Source organism: Microcebus murinus, chromosome 5 (genome assembly GCF_040939455.1).
Source record: "Microcebus murinus isolate Inina chromosome 5, M.murinus_Inina_mat1.0, whole genome shotgun sequence".
NCBI classification, from domain to species: domain Eukaryota; kingdom Metazoa; phylum Chordata; class Mammalia; order Primates; family Cheirogaleidae; genus Microcebus; species Microcebus murinus.
In genome coordinates this window covers 13,861,149-13,885,539 of record NC_134108.1, presented here as the reverse complement: position 1 = coordinate 13,885,539, position 24,391 = coordinate 13,861,149, and the positions used below count along the sequence as shown (strand labels likewise).

At 35.8% G+C, this 24,391-nt stretch overlaps 1 protein-coding gene across 2 annotated transcripts in view; it reads left to right on the top strand.

The window, feature by feature from the left end:
* The window catches only part of ESR1 (estrogen receptor 1), a 349,291-nt gene that overhangs the window by 169,325 nt on the left and 155,575 nt on the right, over positions 1 to 24,391 (top strand). For both annotated transcript variants that reach the window (XM_020287265.2, XM_020287262.2), the window contains exon 4: positions 1,990 to 2,106. In XM_020287265.2, the coding sequence (XP_020142854.1) occupies positions 1,990 to 2,106 (117 nt within the window). The remainder of the gene's footprint in view (positions 1 to 1,989; positions 2,107 to 24,391) is intronic.

Genomic DNA, 24,391 nt, shown 5'->3' with positions numbered 1-24,391 from the left:
TCTGAGACTTAGCTTATACACATTTTAAAATATATCAACACATATTGCATAAACACCATAAAAGACCAAACACTAAAAGTTTCTTTAAAGTATCAGAAGGATGCACCTTTTGCCTAGAGTTAGCATCTGGTAAACTCTAAGCAAGGTAAATTTTATTTCTGTTCTATTATTTCTTCAGTTTGTCCCAATTAATAAGGGCAAATCTAAAAATAATAACTATTTGAGTCAGTGTGTGGTCTTTTACTAAAGTTACAGGTTTATAACTCTGCTGACTAGCTTGCTGGTTTCTATTAGGCAATAGAGGAGTACAGATATTAATTTGACCTGAAGCCTGTTTATACAGTGACTTTTATAATGTATATCTAAAGATGGAAAACCAAGTTTTATGAGACCAGCATTTCTTGTCAGCTCCCCACTCCACCCTATTCTAATTGGGACTGACCCTTAAATTGAATAAAGAACAAAGAGTTCTATAGTTAAAACATTGGGCTACAGGTTGCATCTTGCTCTTAGTAAATGGGAAAATAGAGACTTAAGCAGAGAATCTCAATTAGAGGGTGAAATATATATTCAATTTTTTTGAGGGAAAGAATGAGAGCTATGTTTTAAAACAGTATATATCATTTCCTTGATCTAAAATTCAGGACATTTCCCCAAGATGTGTACAAACTTAGGCTTACATGAACAGACTGCTTTATAAAAACATGCCAATATTTATTAATTTGTGAAGTTTAATATTCTGCATATTATAAATCTGACTTTTTTGATGGATACAGGAGTGGAGATGACTTCTAAATCTTAGAGCAGAAACTTCCTGGGGGTAATTGGATATGTGTGGCTGGAACTCAGAGAAGAGGGTTGGGCTGGGAGTATAAATCTGTGAGTGATCTGCATTGGTGATGTGGAAGCCATAACTGGGACTAGGTTCTCTTATAGGAGAATATGGGGTAGTATGAGAAGAGAAAGGCCTCAGATTGAGCCCCAAGCAAGTCTGGCTTCATGTTGGATGGAGGAAATTGAATCTGCAAATAGTACTGAGGAGTCTCAGCCTGAGAGGCAGAAGGAACACCAGAAGTTTTGTGTTCTGGAAGCCAAAGGAAAAGGCTATTTCAAGGGGAAGGGAGGGGTCCATGTTATCAGCTGCTTCTGCTTCTGATAGCTTGAGCATGCTGTGGACTGAAAACTATCTCTTGGGTTCAGTGACAGGAGTCATTGGTGATCTTAGAGAAGCTGCTTGTAGGCTACTAAGGTGGAAAACAGATTGGTTTGGGTAAAGCCATGCAGGGGAGGTGAAGAAAATATCTCAATTATTCTAATTCCTAGAACAATTTTATGTGGTGGGTGCCGTTATTTTCTGTAGGCTAGAGAGACCTAGAGACGTTAATAGCTTGCTCAATGTTAATAGTCAGTGATGGGCTAACTTACTAGCCTAAGGGCCCAGCCAACCACCCCCAACTTGGCTTCTGTTTAGGTATTCCGTGTTGCATTTTAATACCTACCCAAAGATGCTTTAAATTGTATTTTTAAAAGGGCCACTTTGAAACTCTGTTCCTGAAAATTCTATTTCCAACAACTCTACGCTGACAACAATTTTAGCGAGTGGCCTGGGTTAAAAAAACAAAAAGCAAAAAAACAAAACAAAAACAAAAACAAAAACAAAAACAAAAAAAAACTCCAAAGCCTTATCTCCTGAGAAAATATAATCTTGTGAGCTCATCTAAAACATCACGCAGCAAAATATAGGCTGTGTGAACTGGAGGCGATTTGCCTAAGGAACTTCTGAAGCAATTGGCTGCAGCAGAAATGAAGTAAGTCTAAAAGAGAGGTTATGTTTACACTTCAAGGACAGGAAAAGCCAGGCAGGCTGAGGTAGCAACATAGTAAGGCCAAGTGCGAAATAGGAAAACATCCTCCAAACTGTTTCCCTATGGATTCTGACTGGGTAGGTTTCCTGAAATAATATTAATTCTGTCCTCTTGCTTTTAATAGGACATAATGACTACATGTGTCCGGCTACCAACCAGTGCACCATTGATAAAAACAGGCGGAAGAGCTGCCAGGCCTGCCGGCTGCGCAAATGCTACGAAGTGGGGATGATGAAAGGTGGTAGGTACACCTCCCACGGGGCCTCGGGGACGGCCTTGGCCACTGCCCAGCGCTGGCTATTTCTGCTCTCATAACAGCTGTGGGGATTTAGTGCTTTCTTTTCTAGTTAAATGTTTTTCCTATTCTTACTTTTCTTTGCGACTGAGGTATTTTCATAATGTATTTTGTTTAAGAAAATGGAAGTAGCTGGAACTGTAAATTCTAACTTGCCATTTTGTGTTTTAGACTTTCAGCGTAAATAATTATATTTTAAATCAAAGGTGTGTGGGAGGTGGTGGTGGAAGGAGACAAAGACAGCTCAGGGAGTTATTCTAGAAATATTTTTCAGTTACTGTTTATATTGCGAATGCTAGAAAATGATATCTGAGGATAAGCTTTCCCTAAATTGAGACCTGTAAATGTGAACGCTAAATAGCTAATTTATAACCTTCCCATCTCTTACCATTTCTTGGGGAATATGCTTGTGAATCAAAAGGCAGTTTTCGCTTTTGGAAATTGAGTCAACCAGACACTTTCTTAACCTCAGTGTCTGGCTTGGTGCTGGGACATTTAAATGAATACTGAACACTAATAAATCCCAAAGCATGAGGATTTTGCCTCCCTGGGCTTGTGTCATTGTGGCTGGCTGTCTGTGTGTGGTTTTCTGTCTTTTCATGTATCCAATATTCCAATTTTCTTATCCAGAAATCTCGAGTCCAGTTCTGGGGGTGTTAGAAGCTCCATCAATGTGGTTGCCTGATTGAGCTTCTTGTATTCTTGGGAATTTCATCTTGAGGGACATTGCTTCTAGTCTTGGATGGCCTTCCACACAGTGGGAGAGAAAAAATAGGAAATGTGCAATGAAAACAAAGTCACAGATGCATTCAGTGTTTCAGGATGATATGGAGGGGGAGGGAAGGGAAGAAGGGAGTGGGGAAAACTTGCTGAAGGAGAGGAGGCTTGGGGTGAATTAAGGGGAACAAAGTTTGAATGAAAAAGAATAATGATTTTGCAAATAGAAGGCAGCTAACCTTTAACTCATTAATACTTGGACAAAGGAGGAAGGAGAGGAAAGACCAGGGGTGGAGGTCAGGATGAAGGCATGCTTGATCATTACCAAGTTCCTCAGTTCCATGATAACAAATCAGTCCTCCATGTTGTGATTTTGAATACACCATTTGGAATAAATTCTCTTGGTGAATAGATGAAATGTTGAGTTTACACATTGTGTGAGCTGCAACTGTGACTATATGTCTTGAATATCTGAAAATGCAGCTTTAATTCAAAGGGTAATTAATTCCAAGAATTTAACAGCTACATTCAGAAAATGACACTTTGAGTCATAAATGGATTAAATATTTAAGGAATTCACCTTTCTTTGTACTGCTGGAGAATTAGTCAGGCTTAATTAAACTCACAAAAAAGCTTCTTCAGGTAACTTGATAAGTGACAGGAACATAACAGCTACATGAGAAAAGCTTAATCTGAACAGTGGAGTCCACGTTTAATGTTTTTATTTGGCGATTATAGATAGGTTAAACACAGGCTCTTACATTCTCTTTGAAAGCTGAAATATGCAACCTGTGAATATGTCCAAAACATTTTTTTTTTAAATTCAAGGGTACCCATACATTGACCCTACTAAATAAAAAAAATTAAGTTTTTTTTCCTAATTAATATCCAGATAAAGTCTGGCTGGATAAGTAGAAATTATGCATACTCATTTTTAATCTAATAGCAATTCTAATATGCAAAGACATGATAAAAGTCTCCCTACTATTTTCAAATAGGAATCTAGATAATTTGACCGCGCAAAGCAGTCTGTGCATGCAAATACTTGTACATATATTTATGACTATAAAACAGATGTCTGTATTAGTTTTCTGGGGCTACCATAATGAAATACCATAGAGTGGGTGGCTTCACTTGATCTTAGCCAAAAGGCCGAGAAGTGATAGACTAGGTGGCTTAAGCAACAGAAATTAATTTTCTTATAGTTCTAGAGGCTAGAAGTCCAAGATCAGGGTGCTGGAAAATTCGGTTTCTGGTGAGGTCTCTTTTTCAGGTTTGTAGATAGCTGCTTTCTTGCTGTGTCCTCAAAGAGCCTTTTATCTGTGTCTCTTCGTCTTCTTCTAAATACATCAGTTCTACTGGATTAGAGCCCTGCCCTCATGACCTCATTTAACCTTAATTATCTCCATAAAGCCCTGTATCTTATTGGGGGTTAGGGCTTCAACATATGAATTTTGTGGGAACATAATTCATTCAGTTCATAACGGGCTGCCATAACAAAATAACACAGACTAGGTGGCTTAAATAACAGAAATTAATTTTCTCACAGTCTGGAAGCTGGAAGTCTGAGATCAAGGTGTTGGCAGGTCTGGTTTCTCCCGAGGCCTCTCTCCTTGGCTTGCAGGTGGCCTTTTCTCTGTGCATGCACGTCCCTCGTGTCTCTTCCTCTTCTTAGAAGGACACCAGTCCTATTGGACTAGGGGCCCATTTAATATTATGACCTCATTTAATCTTAATTACCTCTTCAAAGACCCCATCTCCAACTACAGTTCCATTTTGAGGTACTGGGGGTAAAGGTTTCAACATATGAAGTTGGTAGGTACAGATTCAGTTCATAACAATATCCCATAGAGATTGCTCAGTGATTGTTTAGTATTCTGTAAATAGAATAAAAATTTGTCTTTCTGGAAGTTTATATATGTATACACACACACACACACACACACGTTTTAAGTCAAACTTTAAATTCATAAAACTATAGCCTGTGAGAACATCCGTTTTAATTACATATATAGAGTGCCTCCTATAAAGCAATGTCATTTATTGTATTTTCCATGACATGGGATACCACATATAGCCTCAGGGCACTTTGTATAACAACTTCTGAAAAATCCCTCTAAATAAAGACTTACTTTAAAACTGGAAGTCCAATTATAACTAACTATAAAATTTGAAGTTATAAAGAACAGCTGTGACTGAATAAATTTTTACAACATTTTCCAACAGGTTTTACAACAATCCAGTTTCTTAACCAGGTTAGTTACCAATTAGGATATTGAATCTCTCCATAGAAATAAAAAGTTTATCCTGCATAGAGCTGGGGCCCATTCTATTAAGTAAAGTATCACAAGAATGGAAAAGCAAGCACCATATGTGCTCACCATCAAATTGGTATTAACTGATCAACACTTGTGTGCAAGTATAGTAGTAACATTCATCGGGTGTTGGGCAGCTGCAAGGCAGGTGAAGAGAATGGGTATATTCACACCTAATGGGCGTGGTGTGGACCATTTGGGGGATGGACACACTTGAAGCTCTGACTCAGGTGGGGCAAAGGCAATATATGTAACCTAAACATTTGTACCCCCATAATTTGCTGAAATTAAAAAATAGCTATTTAAAAAAAAGTTTAGTTTCAGATAGAAGAGAACAACTTACCTACTCCCTACTCCTACTTTTATAGCAAGCCTGAATTTACTGATGATCTATTCTAAAGATATAAAAGAGTGCAGGATTTATCTAAATGAAATAACAATTTTAATCTGTTGTAATGCCTACTGCCCCTGAAAATTCCAACATCATCATTAGGTTTGGTTCTGAACCATGGTAGTTCTATAAGTTGTGTTTTAGAGCTGCAGACCAGTACTGGTCCATGGCCTGGTAGGAACCGGGCCACACAGCAGGAGGTGGGCAGCAGGTGAGCAAATGAAGCTTCCTCTGTATTTACAGCCGCTCCCCATCACTGGCATCACCACCTGAGCACCGCCTACTGACACATCAGCAGCACCATTGGACTCTCATAGGAACGTGAACCTTACTGTCAACTGCACCTGCAAAGGATCTAGGTTGCTTGCTTGAATCATCCCAAAACCATCGTTCTCCACCCTCACCCCCCAACTAGTCTGTGGAAAAATTATCTTCCATGATACCAGTCACTGGTGCCAAAAAAGCTGGGGGCCACTGCTTTAGAGTTTTTCCATCCTAACGCATGGTCTCTCTGCTTTGGTTGCTTTTTCTCTTCATCTACCTCCTTCTCCTACAACCTTACATTGATGATTATATGTCTCTTCTTTGGGGAGGCCTTTCCTAATTCCTTCACCATTCTGGAGGCTAGAAGTCCAAGATCAAAGTGCTGGGAAATTCGCATTCTAGCCTTCCTAGCAAACAGCTTTTCTCTGAGCTATCGTCACTATTATTATTAGTTTGTTGAATGTCCCTTTATCTATAGTCCATGAACTCCCTGATGGCAGGGGCTCTGTCTGTCCCATTTACTGATCTCACAGTAAACAAATCACAGGGTAGGTGTTCAGGGAATTTTTTGGCATGAATTAATGAATTGATTCGATTCACTTAAGTAGCTATTTGTTTAGGACTTTTTGAATGCGAGCTATTGTCGATCAAGCAATCATGAATAATACCCTGGTCCCTTCCATAAGCGTCCTCGCAGGACAAAGATAACATTTGTATGTGAAGCAGCAAATACAAATCCAGAAGACAAGTTGAGACTGCCTGGGTCGGAAGATGGCTCAAGTAATGAAAAATCAGAATGGAAGTCCAGAGCTTTAGCCAACCGCTTCTGAGTTTAGTCCAACTCGGAACACTACTCACACCATCTGACTTCCAAGATATGTGTTGTTACCCCAGAATTTGGCATTCTAGCTTAATTTGGTGGAAAGGGGAAGAATTCAGAAGTGAAATCCTTGGTTCAAATACTGGCTCCTCCCCAGACTTGCTGAGCAACCCCATTGAAGTCACTTTTATGAGCTTCACTATTCGCAGATTCAAAATCAAGATAAACAATTTCTACTTCACCAGTGTTTCATGGAGATCACAAATCATAATATACGAAAATACTTTACAAATTTAAAATAACACACGACTGTTAGCTATTATGTATCTTTTCTGTCTTAAAAATAAATCCTGTTTTAGTTAAAAACTTTATCATATCTGAAAGTTTTTTTTTTTTTTTTTTAGTTGAACGGAAGAGAATGGCAATTTCATCACTTCTTCTAAGATAAATATCGAATTCCCTTGTGGGGAATAAAAACTTGGCTCAGACACATAGGCCTTTTTTGATCTTTTTCTGATCTCACATGCTGGATATAGCTGATATATGATGGGCAAGATACAGAGCTGCGTGATGAGTGAGATTTGTTATTTGCCATTTTATGACACCAGAGATTTACACACATTTGTGAAAGTTCTTTCCTCATAATAGACTCAGAAGTGTGTTGGTAGCAAAGTTTTCATTTTGTAGATGAGGAAATTGGAATGTGGAAATTAAATGATGTGCAGAACTCTTGCACTGCCCATCTTGGTCATGTTTCTTTATCATGCATTAAGAAGAACTTTGAGACAAAGTAGGAATTGTCAAGTAGTATTTATTTATTTTGATGGCAATGTTGCAGTTTAATTTTCAGAAGTATTCTAAAATGATAAATTGAAAAAATTAATGTTATAATGTTAAAGCAAGAAAATAACATACTACATGGTACTATACATACTACTAGTATGCATACTATACATACATACTACTATATATGTACTATACATACATACTACTATATAACAATATACATAGAGAAATACACATATCTTTCCAGGATAACTCAAAACCCCAAGTAAGAATTGGAAAATAAAATATTTCCCTGTTGCTAAAGTTTAGTATTTATTATCATGAGTTACCATAATTTGCTTTTTTGATGGGATGAACTCTCAACTTAGGGTTTGGGATTGGAATTTCCTTTAAGCCTAGATTGGCTATATTTTACTAAAAGTAAAAAACCAATTATTAATGTTAATGATGATAGAACCAAGTCAATAAATTTAAAACGTAAATGTGAATTTCTTTCTTGGGATTGCCCATTAATTGCAGAAGAATTGTAGCTGCACGTGAATCCAAGTTTTTTCAGAAGTAGGTTGGGGTGTTGATGTTTGGGATTTGATTTAAGAAAACTATTAAAGAAACCTAATTACTCTTTACCAAAGAGCTTCTGGTTGTTTTAAGTAGCAACTTAAAAATATTTATTATATTAAAATTTTTATTTTATTATTTATATCATAGATATTTAATTTATTCAAAAATTTCCCCATATTATCATTTTTCATTTATAAACAAAGACATATACTGAATTGAGTAGTTGAATCATATATGGACCTTAAAGATTAATGAATGGGCTGGTCCGAAGGTAGTGAGTTATCTCACTTGATTGTTCACAGTCAGTTATAGATTGAACTCCTTGTTCTACTATTTTTCCCCCTCCTCACTACTGCACTTGACTAGTCTTAAAAATAAAAACAAATAAAAAAATTAATGAATTCAATGTTTTCTAACATTTTAAAGCAATCAGACTCTTTTTCTACTAGCTGAAACAGATAATCTATGAAACACATAAAAGCTGATTTGGCATACCCTCTCTTCACTCAATATAGTGATAATGAGAAACATTCATGGAACCCTAGGGCTCCTAGGAACACAGTTTGCAAACCACTGATATAATCTTGCAACTTCTTCTAGATAAAAAAAACAAACCAAGGCCCAGAAAGATTAAGTGACTTTGGCAAAGTCTTTGAACAACCTAGGAGATGAATTGAGCCTGGAATCCTTGACTCTAGACTCAGAGTTCATTACCTTTACAGCATACCTCTTTACTAGACTAATCCATGTCACCACTCACATAGAATGTGAAAAATAATTGATAAAAAATATAGGTGGTATATAATTAAGTTAATGTACACAGACATATGCACATATTCCAGAAAAGAAATCCAGAGTAAAATAAACACTCTTAATCTTCTAGACTCTATGATGACTCCGAGACTTCAGTGATCTGTCGAACTAGGAAACTAACAGAATTTTGCCTAAGAGGTTCATAGCTGACCAATGGATAACTTCCTATTTCTGCGTTAGTACTGGTGGCAGCAGCGGTAGTAACGAGGGTGTGGAATGTGTCAGGACTAACTCTGGGTTGTAGAGTTTGAAGAAAAGAGTAGGTGAATAATGACCCTATTTGGGGTCAGAAAATATGATCAGGGAGAAACCAAGATATAGGGATCATAGTCATGAAATTCCAAGAAGAAAGGAAATTCATGTGTCCAACCATTAGTTTAGCATGTGTGAAAAAAAACAAAAACAAAACAGATAACTAATTAGGTTTTCTCTCCAAAATTTGGTAAAAATGAGAGATGTCCTGATGCATAGTGCCCCCAGTTGCCTAATAGAGATGAAGGCAGGTCAGCCTCTGGGACTGTCAGTTCAGCTGGGTGAGGCACATAATGGTAGGCAGCACAAAGATCCTTGTAAGGACCGTGCTACCTTCAGATCTCTTATTGTAGACTTTTCAACATTGCAAATTGGGCATAGGGTATGATGGGATCGGCTCAATTCAAAGATCGGTGCCTTACTGACCATGCCACCAAAACTGCTTTGGTCAAGGCCACCAATGGTCTTGTTGCCAAAGCCAGCTGTCAATTCTCAGGTCTTCATCTTCTTGTCCAAGGAACGGCATTGAACATAGTAGATGATTTTCTCCTCCTTAATGCACTTTCTTTACTTGTTTTCCAGGACAATACTCTCTCTTCATTTTCCTCTTACCCTAGGTCTTTGCATGTTTCTCCTCTTTTTCTTAGCCTCTTAATGTTGGAAGATTTAGTGTGGGGAGCTCTTTTCTGTCTTATATTCATTCCTAGATGAATGGCTTTAAATACCGTTTGTATGCTGACAATTCCCAAATCCATACCTCCTTCCAAATCTATACCTCCTTCCCAAATCCATACCTCCTGCCCAAACCCCCTCCCAAGTCACTGACTTGTATATGCAACTACTCAGGTATCTTTTTCATTTGAGTGACTAAATAATTAGAACACTTCAAACTCAATTCATTCAAACCTGAATCTGTGATCTTTTCCCTCAACGGTGCTTTCTCCGCAATCTTGCTCATGTCAGCTAATAACTTCCTACCTGGAATTGCTAATAACTTCCTGCTTCACCCATGACCCCTCTTATTCTCTCACATCCAGGAAATTATGGTGGCTCTACCTTCAAATATTGTCAGAATATGACCACTTCTTGCCATCTTTACCATCGTCTGAACCACCATCATCTTTCACCCAATTTATTGCTGAAGTCCTTCCTGCTTCCTTGCTCCCCTACAGCCTGTTCTCCCTACAGATACGTTAACAACGTAAATCAGATCAGACCACTTCTCAAAACCTTGCATGGCTATTAGGGTCTTTTGTGATTCTATACAAATTTTAGGAATTTTTTTCTATTTCTATTTCTTTCACTTCTTTGGTTAAATTTATTTCTAAGTATTTTGTTTTCTTTATTTTTTTTGTAGCTATCATAAATGGGATTTTCTTGATTTCTTTTTTGGATAGTTTGTTGTTAGAGTATAGAAACACTACTAATTTTTGTGTATTGATTTTGTAACTTTCCTGAATTTGTCTGTTAGTACTAATAGTTTTTTGGTGGAATCTTCAGGGTTTTCTATGAATAAGATCATGTCATCAGCAAACAAGGACAATTTAACTTCTTTTCCAATTTGCATGCCTTTATTTCTTTTTCTTTTATAATTGTTCTGGCAAGGACTTCCAATACTATGTTTTGTTTTATTCTCAAAATATTAAAGGGTGTAAATGTTTTTGGTTACATAGATCGCTTTTGCAATGCTTGAGTCACGACTATAAGTGTGCTCATCACTCAAATAATGTTCATTGTATGTGTTAGGTAGATTTTCGCCCCTCCCCTTCACCCCCTCTCCCCTGCTTGATTTCCACTGAATTTTACTTTCCTCTGTGCACATGTTTGTTCACATCGGTTAGTACCAATTTAATAGCGAGTACATGTGTTTGTTTTTTGATTCTTTAGATATTTTACTTAGAATAATGGTCTCTAGTTCAATCCACATGGTTGCAAAAGGCATTAATTCATCCTTTTTCATGGCTGAGTAGTACTCCATGATATACATGTACCACATTTTGTTAATCCACTCATGAATTGTTTGGCACTTGAATTGATTCCACATCTTTGAAATTGTGAATTGTGCTGCAATAAACATTGAAGTGCAGGTGTCTTTTTGATAAAATGACTTGTTTTCCTTTGGGTAGGTACTATGTTGAATAGAAGTGGTGAGAGTGAACATCCTTGTCTTGTTCCTGATCATAGAGGACGAGCTTTCAACTTTTCACCATTGAGTATGATATTAGCTGTAGGTTTCTTGTATATGGCCGTTATTGGGTTGAAGTACATTCATTCTATGCCTAATTTGTTGAAAGTATTATCATGAAAGGGTGTTGAGCTTTGTCAAATGCATTATTTGAATCTATTGATATGATCATATGGGTTTTTTCCTTCATTCTGTTAATGTGGTATATCACATTTAATGGATTTGCATGTTTAACCATCTTTGGTTAACACCCACTTGATTATGATAAGTGATCCTTTTAATGTGCTGTTGAAATCAGTTTTGCTAGTATTTTGTTGAAGACTTTTACATTTGTATTCATCAGGAATATTAGCATATAATTTTCTTTACTTATAATGTGTTTCTCTGGCTTTGGTATCAGGGTAATGCTGGCCTTAGAAAATGAGTTTGGAAGTACTCCCTCCTCCTCAATTTTTGAGAAGAGCTTGAGAAGTGGTTGGTATTAGTTCTTTGAATGTTTGGTAGAATTCAGGAGTGAAGCCATCAGGTCCTGGGCTTTTCTTTGATGGGGGACATTATTACTGATTCAATCTCCTTACCAGTTATTGGTCTGTTTGGATTTTCTGTTGCTTCATTATTTTGTCTTGATAGATTGTATGTGTTTAGGAATTTATCCATTTTTTCTAGGTTATCCAAATAGTTGGTATATAATTGTTCATAGTAGTCTCTTATGATCATTTGTATTTCTGTGGTCTCAGTTCTCTGTGACTTCTTTTCATTTCTGATTTCATTTATTTGGGTCCTCTCTCTTTTTTTTCTAGTTGATCTAGCTAAATTTGTCAATTTTGTTTTATCTTTTCAAAAAAACCCAACTCTTAGTTTTGTTCATCTTTTGTATAGTTTTTTTAGTCTCCTTTTTATTTATTTCTGCTCTGATCTTTATTATTTCTTTCTTTCTATTAACTTGGGACTTGGTTTATTTTTCTTTTTCTGGTTACTTAAAGTGTAACATTGGGTTGTTTGAGATCTTCTTTTTTGATGGAGCCGTTTATTGCTACAAAATTCCCTCTTAGAACTGCTCTTGCTGCATCTCGTAAGTTTTGGTATGTAGTGTGCCCATTTTCACTTGTTTCAAGATATTTTTTAAATTTTCCTTTTTATTTATTTTTTGACCCATTGGTTGTTTAGGAGCCTGTTGTTTAATTTTCATGTATTTGGGGATTTTCCAAAAATTCCTCCCATTATTGATTTATATAGTTTCATATGATTGTGGCTGGAAAAGATACTTGATATGATTTCAGTATTCCTAAATCTGTTAAGACTTGTCTTGTGGCCTAACATATGATCTATCCTGGAGAATGTTCCATGCTCACTTGAGAAGAGTATGTATTCTGCTGCTATTGAATGGAATATTCTGCATATATCTGTTAAGTTCATTTATGCTAAAGTATAGTTTAAGTTCGAGCTTTCCTTATTGATTTTCTGCCTGAATAATCTGTCCATTGATAAAAGTAGGATATTGAAGTGCCCTCCTGTTATTGTATTACAATCTCTCTCTCTCTCCAGATCTATTAGTATTTGCTGTATACGTTTAGGTGTTCTGATATTGGATACATATATAATTATTATATCCTCTTGATGAATTGACCTTTCAATCATTATTTAATGGCCTTCTTTGTGTCATTGTACAAGTTTTGACTTAAAATATATTTTATCTGATATAAATATAGCTACTCTTGCTCTCTTTTGGTTTCTATTTGCATGGAATATCTTTTTCCACACCTCACCTTCAGTCTCCCTATGTCCTTAAATGTGCAGTGAGCTTCTTCTAGGCAATATATATAATTGGGTCTTATGTTTTTTATCCATTCAGCCACTCTGTATGTTTTTATTGGAGAATTTGACCCATTTACATTCAAGGTAATTATTTATAGGTAAAGACTTAACTTCTGCTATTTTGTTAATTGTTTTCTGGTTGTTTTATAGATATTTTGTTCCTTTCTTCTTCCCTTGCTATCTTCCTTTGTGATTAGGTGATTTCCTCTAGTGGCATACTTTGAATCCTTACCTTTTGTCTTTTGTATATCTGCTGTGGCTTTTTGCTTTGTAATTGCCATAAGGCTTATTATATAAGACATCTTATACCAGGCTATTTTAAACAGATAACAACTTTAATTAATATTTTTCATACTCGAGTAATTTGATTGCTTATTTAGAGGTCATACTGGTTCTTCTAGGAAGGAAAAAAGAGGAATTTTTATTGACAAGAGTGGCCATTTCTCACCTTGAATGTTAGAAGAAATGCTGACAGTGACTTAAGGCCAGGCAAAAATTTCAGATAGGGTCTCTCTTGTTCCTGTAATTTGCTTTTGCAAAAGTAAATGGTTCTTGATACAATGTAAGGACTTTTTTTTTTCTGTTGATAGTAACGAGAAAATACAGAACTTTGGGGGTGTACGAATGTATTGCTACTTTTAAATTCTGTAAGCTCAAGACCCCACGGGTTTCCATATGCTTACTTCTTGTTTCAATGGTTGTTATTAGAATAATGAATAGTTTTTAGAACTGGAAAGAACTTAAAGATCACCGAGTTCGCCTCTTTGTTTTTCAGCTCATTGTTCTTGCCCAAGTCACACAGCTACTTAACTGCTCAGGCAAGAAACCAAGTCTCCTGACTCATGGTTTAGTGTTCCTTTCATTGTGCTGCACTTCCTAGCCGACCTTTTAGGGACATAGATCATCATGAAAGATAGACACATGCATAAGTGAGAGATGGATATCCCATAGACCAAGATTGTGACTTAAGAAAAATTACTGTGAACACAGAATACTCCACCTCTTCAACAAAAACAGCAGCCAACAAATTTGGACTAGCTGCACAGCAGAAGTACCAAAATGAATTTATATGCAGAATGGGATGGATATTTCAAAAAGACTTAATGAGTGAGATGTGCAATGTTTGGGGGATGGTCACGCTTGAAGCTCTGACTCGAGGGGGGAGGGGGGCATGGGCAATATACGTAACCTTAACATTTATACCCCCATATTATGCTAAAATAGAAAAATATAATAAAAGAAAACTTAATTACTTAATATTATTTAGTATTTAATGTAATTTTAAAAGGGCATTTCACCTTTAGGCCAAAGGTTTTCACTATTTTTAGAAAATTTCAGTTTTGATTGTAAAGCCTGTTTGTAAATGCTTTAACTATTCTGCTGTATGGTAACATCATTTTGTCAACTAGGAGTCCTGGCTAAGGGTCCAGTTTTATAAGCCTGGCTCTTCTTTACCTGCTACCTGGCAACCTTGAGCAGCTCACGTATATTTTTCTGCACTCAGTTTTTACGTCTGAGGAATGTGGGCTTAGGACTCAGTAGTCTCTAAAGTAGTTTTGAGACCTTAAATTCTATGTTTTAGGATCTAAGTTCAGATTAATAATGGAAAGGTTAGAACCTAAAGCTTAAGGTAGTATATACAAGTTTCTGAATATGAGGAACAACCTCAGCAACTATCGTATTTACATTTCAAGCTAAATTAGCAGAACCACTAGCAAATGGAAAAACCCTGTTGGAATGGACAAAGTTATTCTCTTCACTGATGAGTATGGAAAGTGAATCTCTTCTGAATGGGGAGTGTCACGAAAATGATGAGTTTGATGCTGTCATCGTATCGAAATGAGCAGATGGCCATAATATTGATACAAATTATTTAGCCACAAAAAAGAAAGAATTCAAGAAGAAAGTTTGTTGAGATGGGACTTTGGAAAGATAACTAAGCTTTTTCTCTGTTATTAGAGATGTAATGGTCATGACCAAGACTTGAGTCCCAAAAGCTGATGAAACTTTCTACTTTCTGGTTCCTGGAAAGAGAAAGGAAGAGGTTAAAGGACAGTGGATTTTGATACGTTCCTGATTAAGTATCACATAGCCTAGTCTGGTGATGTTTGCTTGAAAGCTTATCCAGGAGGTATAAACCAACACACATGAGGCCAGACTTGGAAATTACAGAAATACATGCCAGCTTTAAGAGGGATCCTGAGGTGAAGAATGAAGGGAGTGATTTATAAACAAATCTTCTGGTCATGCCTGGAGGCAACACATGGTTTAGTTCATGCTTAATTGAGCAAACAAAAATTAGTGAGAAACATATGGAATTATATTTGGGTATATTATCTTTAAAAACTTGCTTTAAAGACTAATCGTTATTACATTTACTTTATATTTAAAGTTTTAGTAGTTTTATTTTGGAAATTTTACATAACAAATGCGAAGTCAAGTCTAAACTTCTTAGCCTAAATCATTTACAGATAACCTTTATTGAGGATCTACTATGTGAAGATAGTGTCACAAGGGGATTTAAGATGTGGTCGCTGACTGACCACGATGTCCAGGCAACATAATGGGGAAAAGAAGTCATTCACATAAAATGATGACCAAATTTTTTTCATGTCTTCAAGAGACCCAGGATTGGAGAGGGCCTAAAAATTCCTGCTGTCTCACCTCACCCACAGGTTCTGATCTTGCTCCCAGGGATCAAGCAAGCTCAAGTTTGCTGGCTCTTTGGAGTTGTGGTTTCAACTTCTGGCTAATGTTCTTGGGAATATGTCATATTATCAAGCTGAAGTCCTACCTGTCCTAGATCTACTTCCCTTTCTTTGTGGGTTCCCATTTCATAGAAAACATACGTGTGTGAAAACACCAGCTACCCCATAAGGCTAACCTGAGAGTCAAAGACATTAACTTTATTTTGATAATTACAAACTGACATATTGATCTTAGGTATCATTCCTATTATGATGTAGAATTGTGGTTTAAGTCTTTAGCTTTTGGAATCTGACCAGCTGGATTCAAATTTTAGCTCTGTCTATAGGTGTTTGACCTTCAACAAGATACCCTCTTTAGACCTCAGTTTCTTTATTTGTCAGATGAGAATATTAATAATACCTACTTAACAAGGTTGTATGAGAATGAATATGATGGTTTTAGGATTGTATTTGGCTTTTAGTGAGCCCTCCATATAAACTGGTTATAACGGGTAGTGAAAAGTAGACTCAATTTCCACCTTATGTACTTAATCTAATCTCCAGATAAAATGCAAGACCTCTGCACTATCATCATCATAATTAAACATGAATTCTTAAGTAATTAATTATGTATTTGGTTCCATTTGGATAATCAGTGATATATAAAATGCAATACCTTGCCCTGAGGAACCTATGATTTTGCCTTCTGCTAACCCTAGCATTGAAAGTTCTCCGCCTTCTCAATCACACTTAGTTTTTCAGGCTCTCTCCCCTATTTTCCTAACAAACCCTTGGCTCCTGCAAACAGATCTGTCTATTGACTATGGAAGTTATTTTGTCCCTGCATGCCTACGCTCAATCTGAAGTGAGTTATTAATATCTTCTTTTATTAATATTAGTGATAAATTTCCCTGTTTTCTGGCACCCCTCTCTTTAACTCGTTTAGGACTCTCTGAAAGTCATTACCTTTTCCCTCCACATTCTTATAACATTCCTGTGTCTAATGAGAAGATCAGGTGAGCTGCTGTCAGAGCCCTGTCTTAATCTGAGTACTGAGATCTCTGTACCCTGCCAGCTTAAGGACAAGTTGGCCACGTTGCTATGCAGAGAGCAGTTTCTGTCAACAAGTGGCAGCTTTCAGTTCTTGGCTTCTGCTTGCTGCCCTCCCTCGTTTGGTTTTAACATGTACTCCAACCTTTGCCCTCTGCCTCACCTCCATTTCTCATCTTTGGCATGACCCCATCTGCACTAATCTTTGATTTGGGACTTCTAGGGCACTTATCTGACTGCTTATTTTCTTTTAGTGCTAAACTTAATTGTATGCCAACTTTGCTGTCACTAACCCATAGATATGCCAGCCACTCAGCTCTGATCCCAGTACTGATTCCAAGTCTTATCCCAGCCTGGTCTCTCTCGTGGCAGAGTACCATGCCAGTTAGCCTCTGGTTCTTTGATGCTGCTGTCCCACCAGCACCCATCCAACTGCTTGGCGCTGTATTTGATGTATCTTTGTGTATGGAACACTTAATTGAATGGGATATAGTATTCACCTTCTGTGTGCCACATAAAGTGGAGCCAAGCTAACAGCTTAGTATTTTCTAAATATGCTTATCTCCTATCTATCCAATTAGATTTTTGAATGTTTATAGGCAGAGATAGTCATAGTCTTCTTTCATTCCTGGCATAGCAATATTTTTGTAAATATCTGTTATTGATGGTTTAAATGGTAAAGGCAAAAGGAGAAGAGGTGATTTATCTTAATGTTTAGCCTGTTTCCTTGACATAAGTTTATTATTCAGGTCACATAAACATGACTAAAGTAATATCACAACTGTGATACCATGATTATCTTTCTCTGTCTCTGTCTCTCTCTCTTGCTTTTTATTTTTTTGCAAGTGCATCCTCTGCATAGGATTTATTATGTAAGCTTAAGAATAAAGAGTAATGATGCCCAAAACTACAAGTGTCATAACAAATAAAATTATACATTACATTAAAGAAAAGCAAGTTTTAGGGACTAAGAAAGCCATTTCTAAAATTAAGTCAAAATAAAATTTTCTTATTGAATTACTATCTTAATGATGTTTGATATCACAGGTGAGATGAATAATTGTTGGTAGCTGACACTCTTTGTGTTAATAGTAATAGATATTTGTTTTAAGTTCTAGGTCTAACATCTTTACTGTTGAATAATAATTACTGGGTTTTTTTCCTTTAGCTTATACTTTTTTGTTTATTATTTTGTTTTGTGGGATATTAAAAAAATATGCATTTTATGCTATACATATAGATTCCCTAAAAATTATTAGTCATAATATGGCAGTTCCATAATGAATTTTCCAGGTATGCTTTCTTACAGGCAGATAGTAGCTCTGCTTGGCTTTAACACATTCACATACAATCTCTCTCTTTCTCAATAAGTGTTTTTTAATTTATTAAGTGACAGATTAAAATGTGGTAAGCATTTTATTTAATAATAATTAATTTGGGAATAACTGATGTGTGCTCCAGGGCTACAGTTTACCATTTATTAAGTCCTTCCCAAAATTAAATGTTGCACATATGGAATTGATTTGCTTAACATGGGTGTTGGGACTGTTTACTCCCGAAGAGATGTCGCTTTTCAGCTTTTAATAGTGGTAATGGGTCTCAGAAGTGCTCATCTATATTTATTGTTATTCACTGATTGCATTTTGCAATGGAACCCACTGAGTTGGTGGGGGTGGTAGCAACAATACTAGGTGACTTCTTTGATTTGAATCCAATTAAACAAATTAGAGTTGTCTGATATAAGAACAAAAAACTAAAAAAAAAACAACAAACAAAACAATAAAACAGCAGTACAAACCCCAGCCAGATAAGTTTCAGAAATATTGAGAGTATTTAAAAACTGAAAATACTCCCACTAAGCACCCAAGTCCAATTAAAGAGCATTCAGACAGGAGGAGGCAGAGCTGGGGGAGGGAACTGAGCAACTGCCCAGAAATGAAACATCGGGAAGGGGTATGAGTGACCTGATTCTACTTTGAAAAAACAGAAAGGGAAAAAGGAGGTATGAACTGACAAAAGGAAGGTGGTAGAATATTGACATGTTATGCTATGCTTAGGATGTCCTTAGGATGCAAGAAGTCATAAGCTCACCAGTAGAGAATATAGAATCAACAAATAAGTGCGACTGCAAATAAATGTTTGGCATAAAACTTGGATTCTAAATTACATAAAGAGCTGGTGATAATTCAGGCAGAACTGAATGACTTGTTGGACATTAACAATAGAAAAACTAGATTTAATCTTCAGATAAAGGAACATAATGAGATATCTTAGTGTAGGGAAACAGTCCTATAACTGAAGACCTAGATTTGGGGTGTAATCCTCAGAGACAGACTAATAGAATCTATTTTCAACTAAAAAAGAAGAAGAAACTTTCGCATTAAAATTAAGATGTTAAACTGTTTCAGGAGTTTACTTGTCCATATTTCGGGCTTATAAGTTTTTTAAGGAAAAATAGCAGAAAACTACGAAAGTTTTCATGAGCGCCACAAATACAGCTTATAGGAAAGATAACTTTTCTCTTACAAAGCAGAAAAATACTACTTCAAGTTGTGAAAACAACTCAGTTGTAAACTTTTAGTGAAAACCTAATCAGTTCTCATTGGAAGGTCCCACACCCACATCTGAGAAGATTGTTTAAGACAGATATAAGACATTTCAAGGGCAATAGATTAAAATATTAACAAAAGTTCATGCTACAAAGTATTAAATTGGATATTCCATATTTCTAAAATTATAAGAGAACTAAGAGATATTTCAAAAACTATCCACAGAAGGTTACAAAAATCAACTTTATATTCTCCCCTAGCATGACAATTACTTAGTCAAGCCAGGAAATTAAAAGTATAAATTTTTGTTCAAACAGATGACTATTCTGAAAATAATGTATTAGTTAAGGTTAATTTTGACCCAGTTAGGAAAGAGTGAGTTTAAAATCCTGAAATGGAAATGAAAAACACATAATTACCATTAAAAATAAATTGATAGTGAATTTTATCTAGAACTCAAAACATTTCTAATATTTAATGAAAATGGACTTAAAAATGTTAAAAATAATTGCCTGGATTAAAAAACGATCCTTTAAAGAAACACACATAACAGCTCTGAATTTTTATGTCCAAATACTATAGCAACAAAATATCAGTAAGAAAAATGTATAGAAACATTAGGTTGTCTTTTATTGTTGACTTTTCTAGATTTATTTATATATTTTGAATCCTAATTTATTTTGTGTATTGCAACTATATTAATCTAGTATGTTACTTGACTTTGCTCTATGGTATCATCTGTTTTATAAAAAATTTAATTTTTAAGTTATGGAATTTATCATGCTTTTTCTTTATTGTTTGTGCTTTCGGGTTGGATTAATGAATCTTTCCTTGCCTGCACACCATAAAGTTACTTATCTATATTCTGTTTTTAAAGTATTAGAGCTTTGCCTTTTTCGCATTTTGTTACATATTCCACCTAAAAGAGGATTTTGTGTATTATGTGAGGTAGGAATATAATTTTATCTTTTTTCATCCAAATAACCAGATTGTCCCAGAGCTATTAATTAAATATTGATAATACATTATTTCCCCATTATTCTATAAAGCTACCTCCATTATTTATGAAGTTTTTCTATATGAGAGTATCTGATTCTGAGCTTTTGTTGCTATCTCTCTGCTTAATTTATATATGCTTTTACTAAAACCACAATTTTCATTACTTTGTAATTACTTTGACTTTATAATCTTTCTTGAAAAGGGCTTTAGTCTTCAAAATTGTTTTGGCTATTTATGGCACTTTTGCTTTCAAATGAAGTTTTAAATCAATCTTTAATGAGGTTACATTCGATTTATGATTTAATTAAAGGAGAATTGACATCTTTATGATATTTAGTCTTCCTCCCCATTAACATTATATAACTCTCCAATCATTTTAGATCTTCTATTTATTTTTTTAATTTTAGGTCTTTTAAAAATGACTTTCAATAAAGTTTTTCAATTTTCTCCAAAATGTCTTGCATGTTTAAAAAATTATTCATAGCTATCTCATTTTACTGATATTTTAAAGACATAGCTTTAAAAAAATTATATTATCTAATTGTTTCAGATATATCATATATTTTTTAAAATTTTATAAATTTGGAACTATATTGCCTATTCATTTGACATTTTACCTTGCTATTGAGTCTCCTTCAAACCAAAATTATTATAGGGGCTACATTAATATTCTAGCATGGACATATTATAATTTGTTTCCTCAGTGATTTAATATTTACATTCTTTCAAACTTTATAATTTTAAACATGACTGTGAAAAGCTTTTTTGTTAAATTTTTACACAGCACAGTTATTTTTTATTTAGATTCACTCCTGAAATTAGAATTGCTGGGTCAAAAAATATGCATTTTTTATGACATTTGACACATATTGTCAAAAGTGAACCAATGGTGATTGGTTTAGAAATCACAATACATCATCTAAAAAGAATACTCTGAAAGCATTACACATTATTATATATAGAAATTTATTTATTTAGATGGAATATATCAAGAAGAAAACTGTTTACAAATAGCATTTAAGTATATTAAATTATATAGGTTTCTACTGAGCAATAAAGAGGAGGATGAATAAATGAATGAATAAATGATTCTGAAAGCATATGCAACAGAGGGTTAAGCCTTGGACAAAGGAATTATGTATGATTTTTATTTTCTTCCTTTTTCTCCTCTGTATATTTTTAACAATGTACATGAAGTATTTATGAATAAAATAAAAAACTTTTGTATGCTTATATAGTTTCAGTGGGATAACATTTCTCCCTCATTTCTTTAATTTTTAGGAATCTTTCTTCATGGCAATTCTTTTTCTTTTTAAGTGTTTATTATTCTCTATGAGGAGTGAAACTGATTAGCTATCTTAATATAACAACGGTATAAAGTACCATTGTATCTAGCTGATAAATTTTACCTCTTAATTATTTTATTTCCCATTTGGTACTTTACTGTATTTTAGGTGAGCTCACAAATGCCCTTGAATGAGCTTATTCAGTATTGTCATCATATATTAAAATATCAATAGCAAATAAACATGTGAAAAATGCTCAATGTCACTAATCATCAGGGAAATGCAAATCAAACCCACACTGATTACCACCTTACCCCACTCAGAATGGCTTTTATTAAAAAGTCCAAAAACGATAGATGTGAGGATAGATGCAGAGAGAAAGGAACGTTTATATACTCTTGGTAGGACTGCAAATTAATACATCCCCTAGGGAAAACACTATGGAGATTCTTCAAAGAACTAAAAGTAGACCTACCATTTGATCCAGCAATCCCACTACTAGGTATTTACCCAAAGGAAAAGAAGTCATTTTATCAAAAAGACACCTGTACTTGAATACTTATTGCAGCACAATACACAATTGCAAAGATGTGGAATCAATCCAAATGCCCATCAATTCATGAGTGTATTAACAAAATGTGATATATGTATATCATGGAATACCACTCAGCCACGAAGAAGGGTGACTTAATTCCTTTTGCAACAATTTGGATGGAATTGTAGACCATTATCCTAAGTAATGTATCTAAAGAATGGAAAGACAAACACCACATGTACTCACTCCTAAATTGGAACTAACTGATGAGCACACATGTGCATAGAGGGAAGTAAATCTCAAAGGAAATCAAGCAGGGGCAGGGATGGATGAAAACCTACTTCATGATTACAATCTATCTAATGAACACTATCTGGGTGACAGGCACACTTTTAACCCTGTCTCAAGCATCACAAAAGTGATCCATGTAACCAAAAACATTTGTACCCCCATAATACTTTGAAATAAAAAAAAAAGCAAGTGACTGGTATCTTGGGTATCAATATGATTATTGGTTACATTCGTGGTTTTTCTTGACGGAAGGCAGTCAAATGGCAAGAAAATGGTCAAACTAGTAATTGCGTATTCTTCCCCCTCCTTGCTTAAAATTGAAGCCTGAGTGATTGGTGTGATTCACTCAGGAGTCAATTCATGAAATTGCAGAGAAAAATGTTAATTTTTCCAGCCCTATATCAAAATGTTTTGGGTCTCTCTGGAAGGTAAGTGGGGTAACACTAAATAAAGAACAAAGAGATTTTACAAACCATGAAAGTTTTCTAAACAATTGAGAAAAAATTATTCTTAAACAATAAGTTATTCCCCATCCTTTTATTTGAATGTGTTGTCCTAAGGCAATGACCAGGAAAGAGTCTGATGGGTTTATGTTTGAAGCAGTTTTTTTCCCCCTAGCAAGGAGTCTTTTCAGAGGAGTTCTGTAACTGACGCATGGTAGCTCATTCTGTCTGCTTGCTCTACATCCACTGTGAGTACATACTGTTCTGAAAAATCTTGAAGTTGAAATATTTTTATCTGGGCAACTTCTGCAATCAGGATAATTCATTCTATCTTTGGAGAATAAAATGGAAAAGGGCAACCTAATCTTTGTGACCTTAAACTTCCACTGAAACTTAGAGATGGTTAGCTCAGCTGGTGGGAGCTTGGTGTGGATGACACCAAGGTCGTGGGTTCTAGCCCCTTACAGGGCAGTCAATCCCAAAGGAAAATCCCCACTGCAATGGCACAGGCTCCCTGGTCTGCTAGCCGTTCACAGCTAGGCGGGCGAGTGTGGATTTTTTAGTGTATTTTGTCATGACCTAAGGAGTCTTCAACTTGAGGCTTGTTGTGGGACAAAGGATGAGGGTCAGCTGAGGCTGGCTAGGGAAGCCCTAGAGCACCTTCGGTCAAATCACAACAGAGGATGAAAAAAACTAAACTAGCCTAGGGAGGTAGGTGTCAGTGAAAGTCACTGTATTCAATAAATGTAAAAGAAGAATGGGCTTCTAACACCAGGAGAGTTTTCAGAAGGCAGACTGCATGAGCCGGTGTCAGGATATCTGTCTATGAGGGGCAGGACACCCTCATCAGACAAGAGCTCTGGAGGTGGAGTCCATTTCTGGAAGGAGCATGGATAAATGCCATAAGAGGTTCCTCCAGCTATTATTGGGTTCAGGGCTGGGATTCACCTCTGAAAAGCTTGGGCAGAAATGTGACATCTGGAACTTGGCCAACTGAGCCAAGTACTGAGTGTAGATGAGGAGTGGGGATGTTTGGTGAACTACACAGCTGTCTACCCAGGCATTGGGTATGGATGTGGAGTCTATGCTGTGTCTGTTAGCAGATTTAATTACAAGTTTCACCAGATCAAGAAGCTAGGAATGCTGACTAGCTTTCCTAGGGGCCAGGGAGGGGCTGGGAGGGACTGAACTGCAGGTGGGGGCCAATGAATCCACCTGTAAGAATCAATGAGTGTGAAGGCAGAAGGGCAAGAGGGGGGATGTTGTAATCAATTGTCATTATTGCAAAAAGTAGGCAGAGATTATGTTCTATTGGCAGTAGCACCCTTTTCATTTCTGACATCGTTCCAGAAGGATATACTATGTGCCTTGTGTGACGTTGTTCAATAGCACTTTCTGTGATGATGGAAGTCTTCTCTCTGGGTCTCTTTTGGTAACCAGTAGCCACAAGTGGCTATTGAGTGCTTAAAATG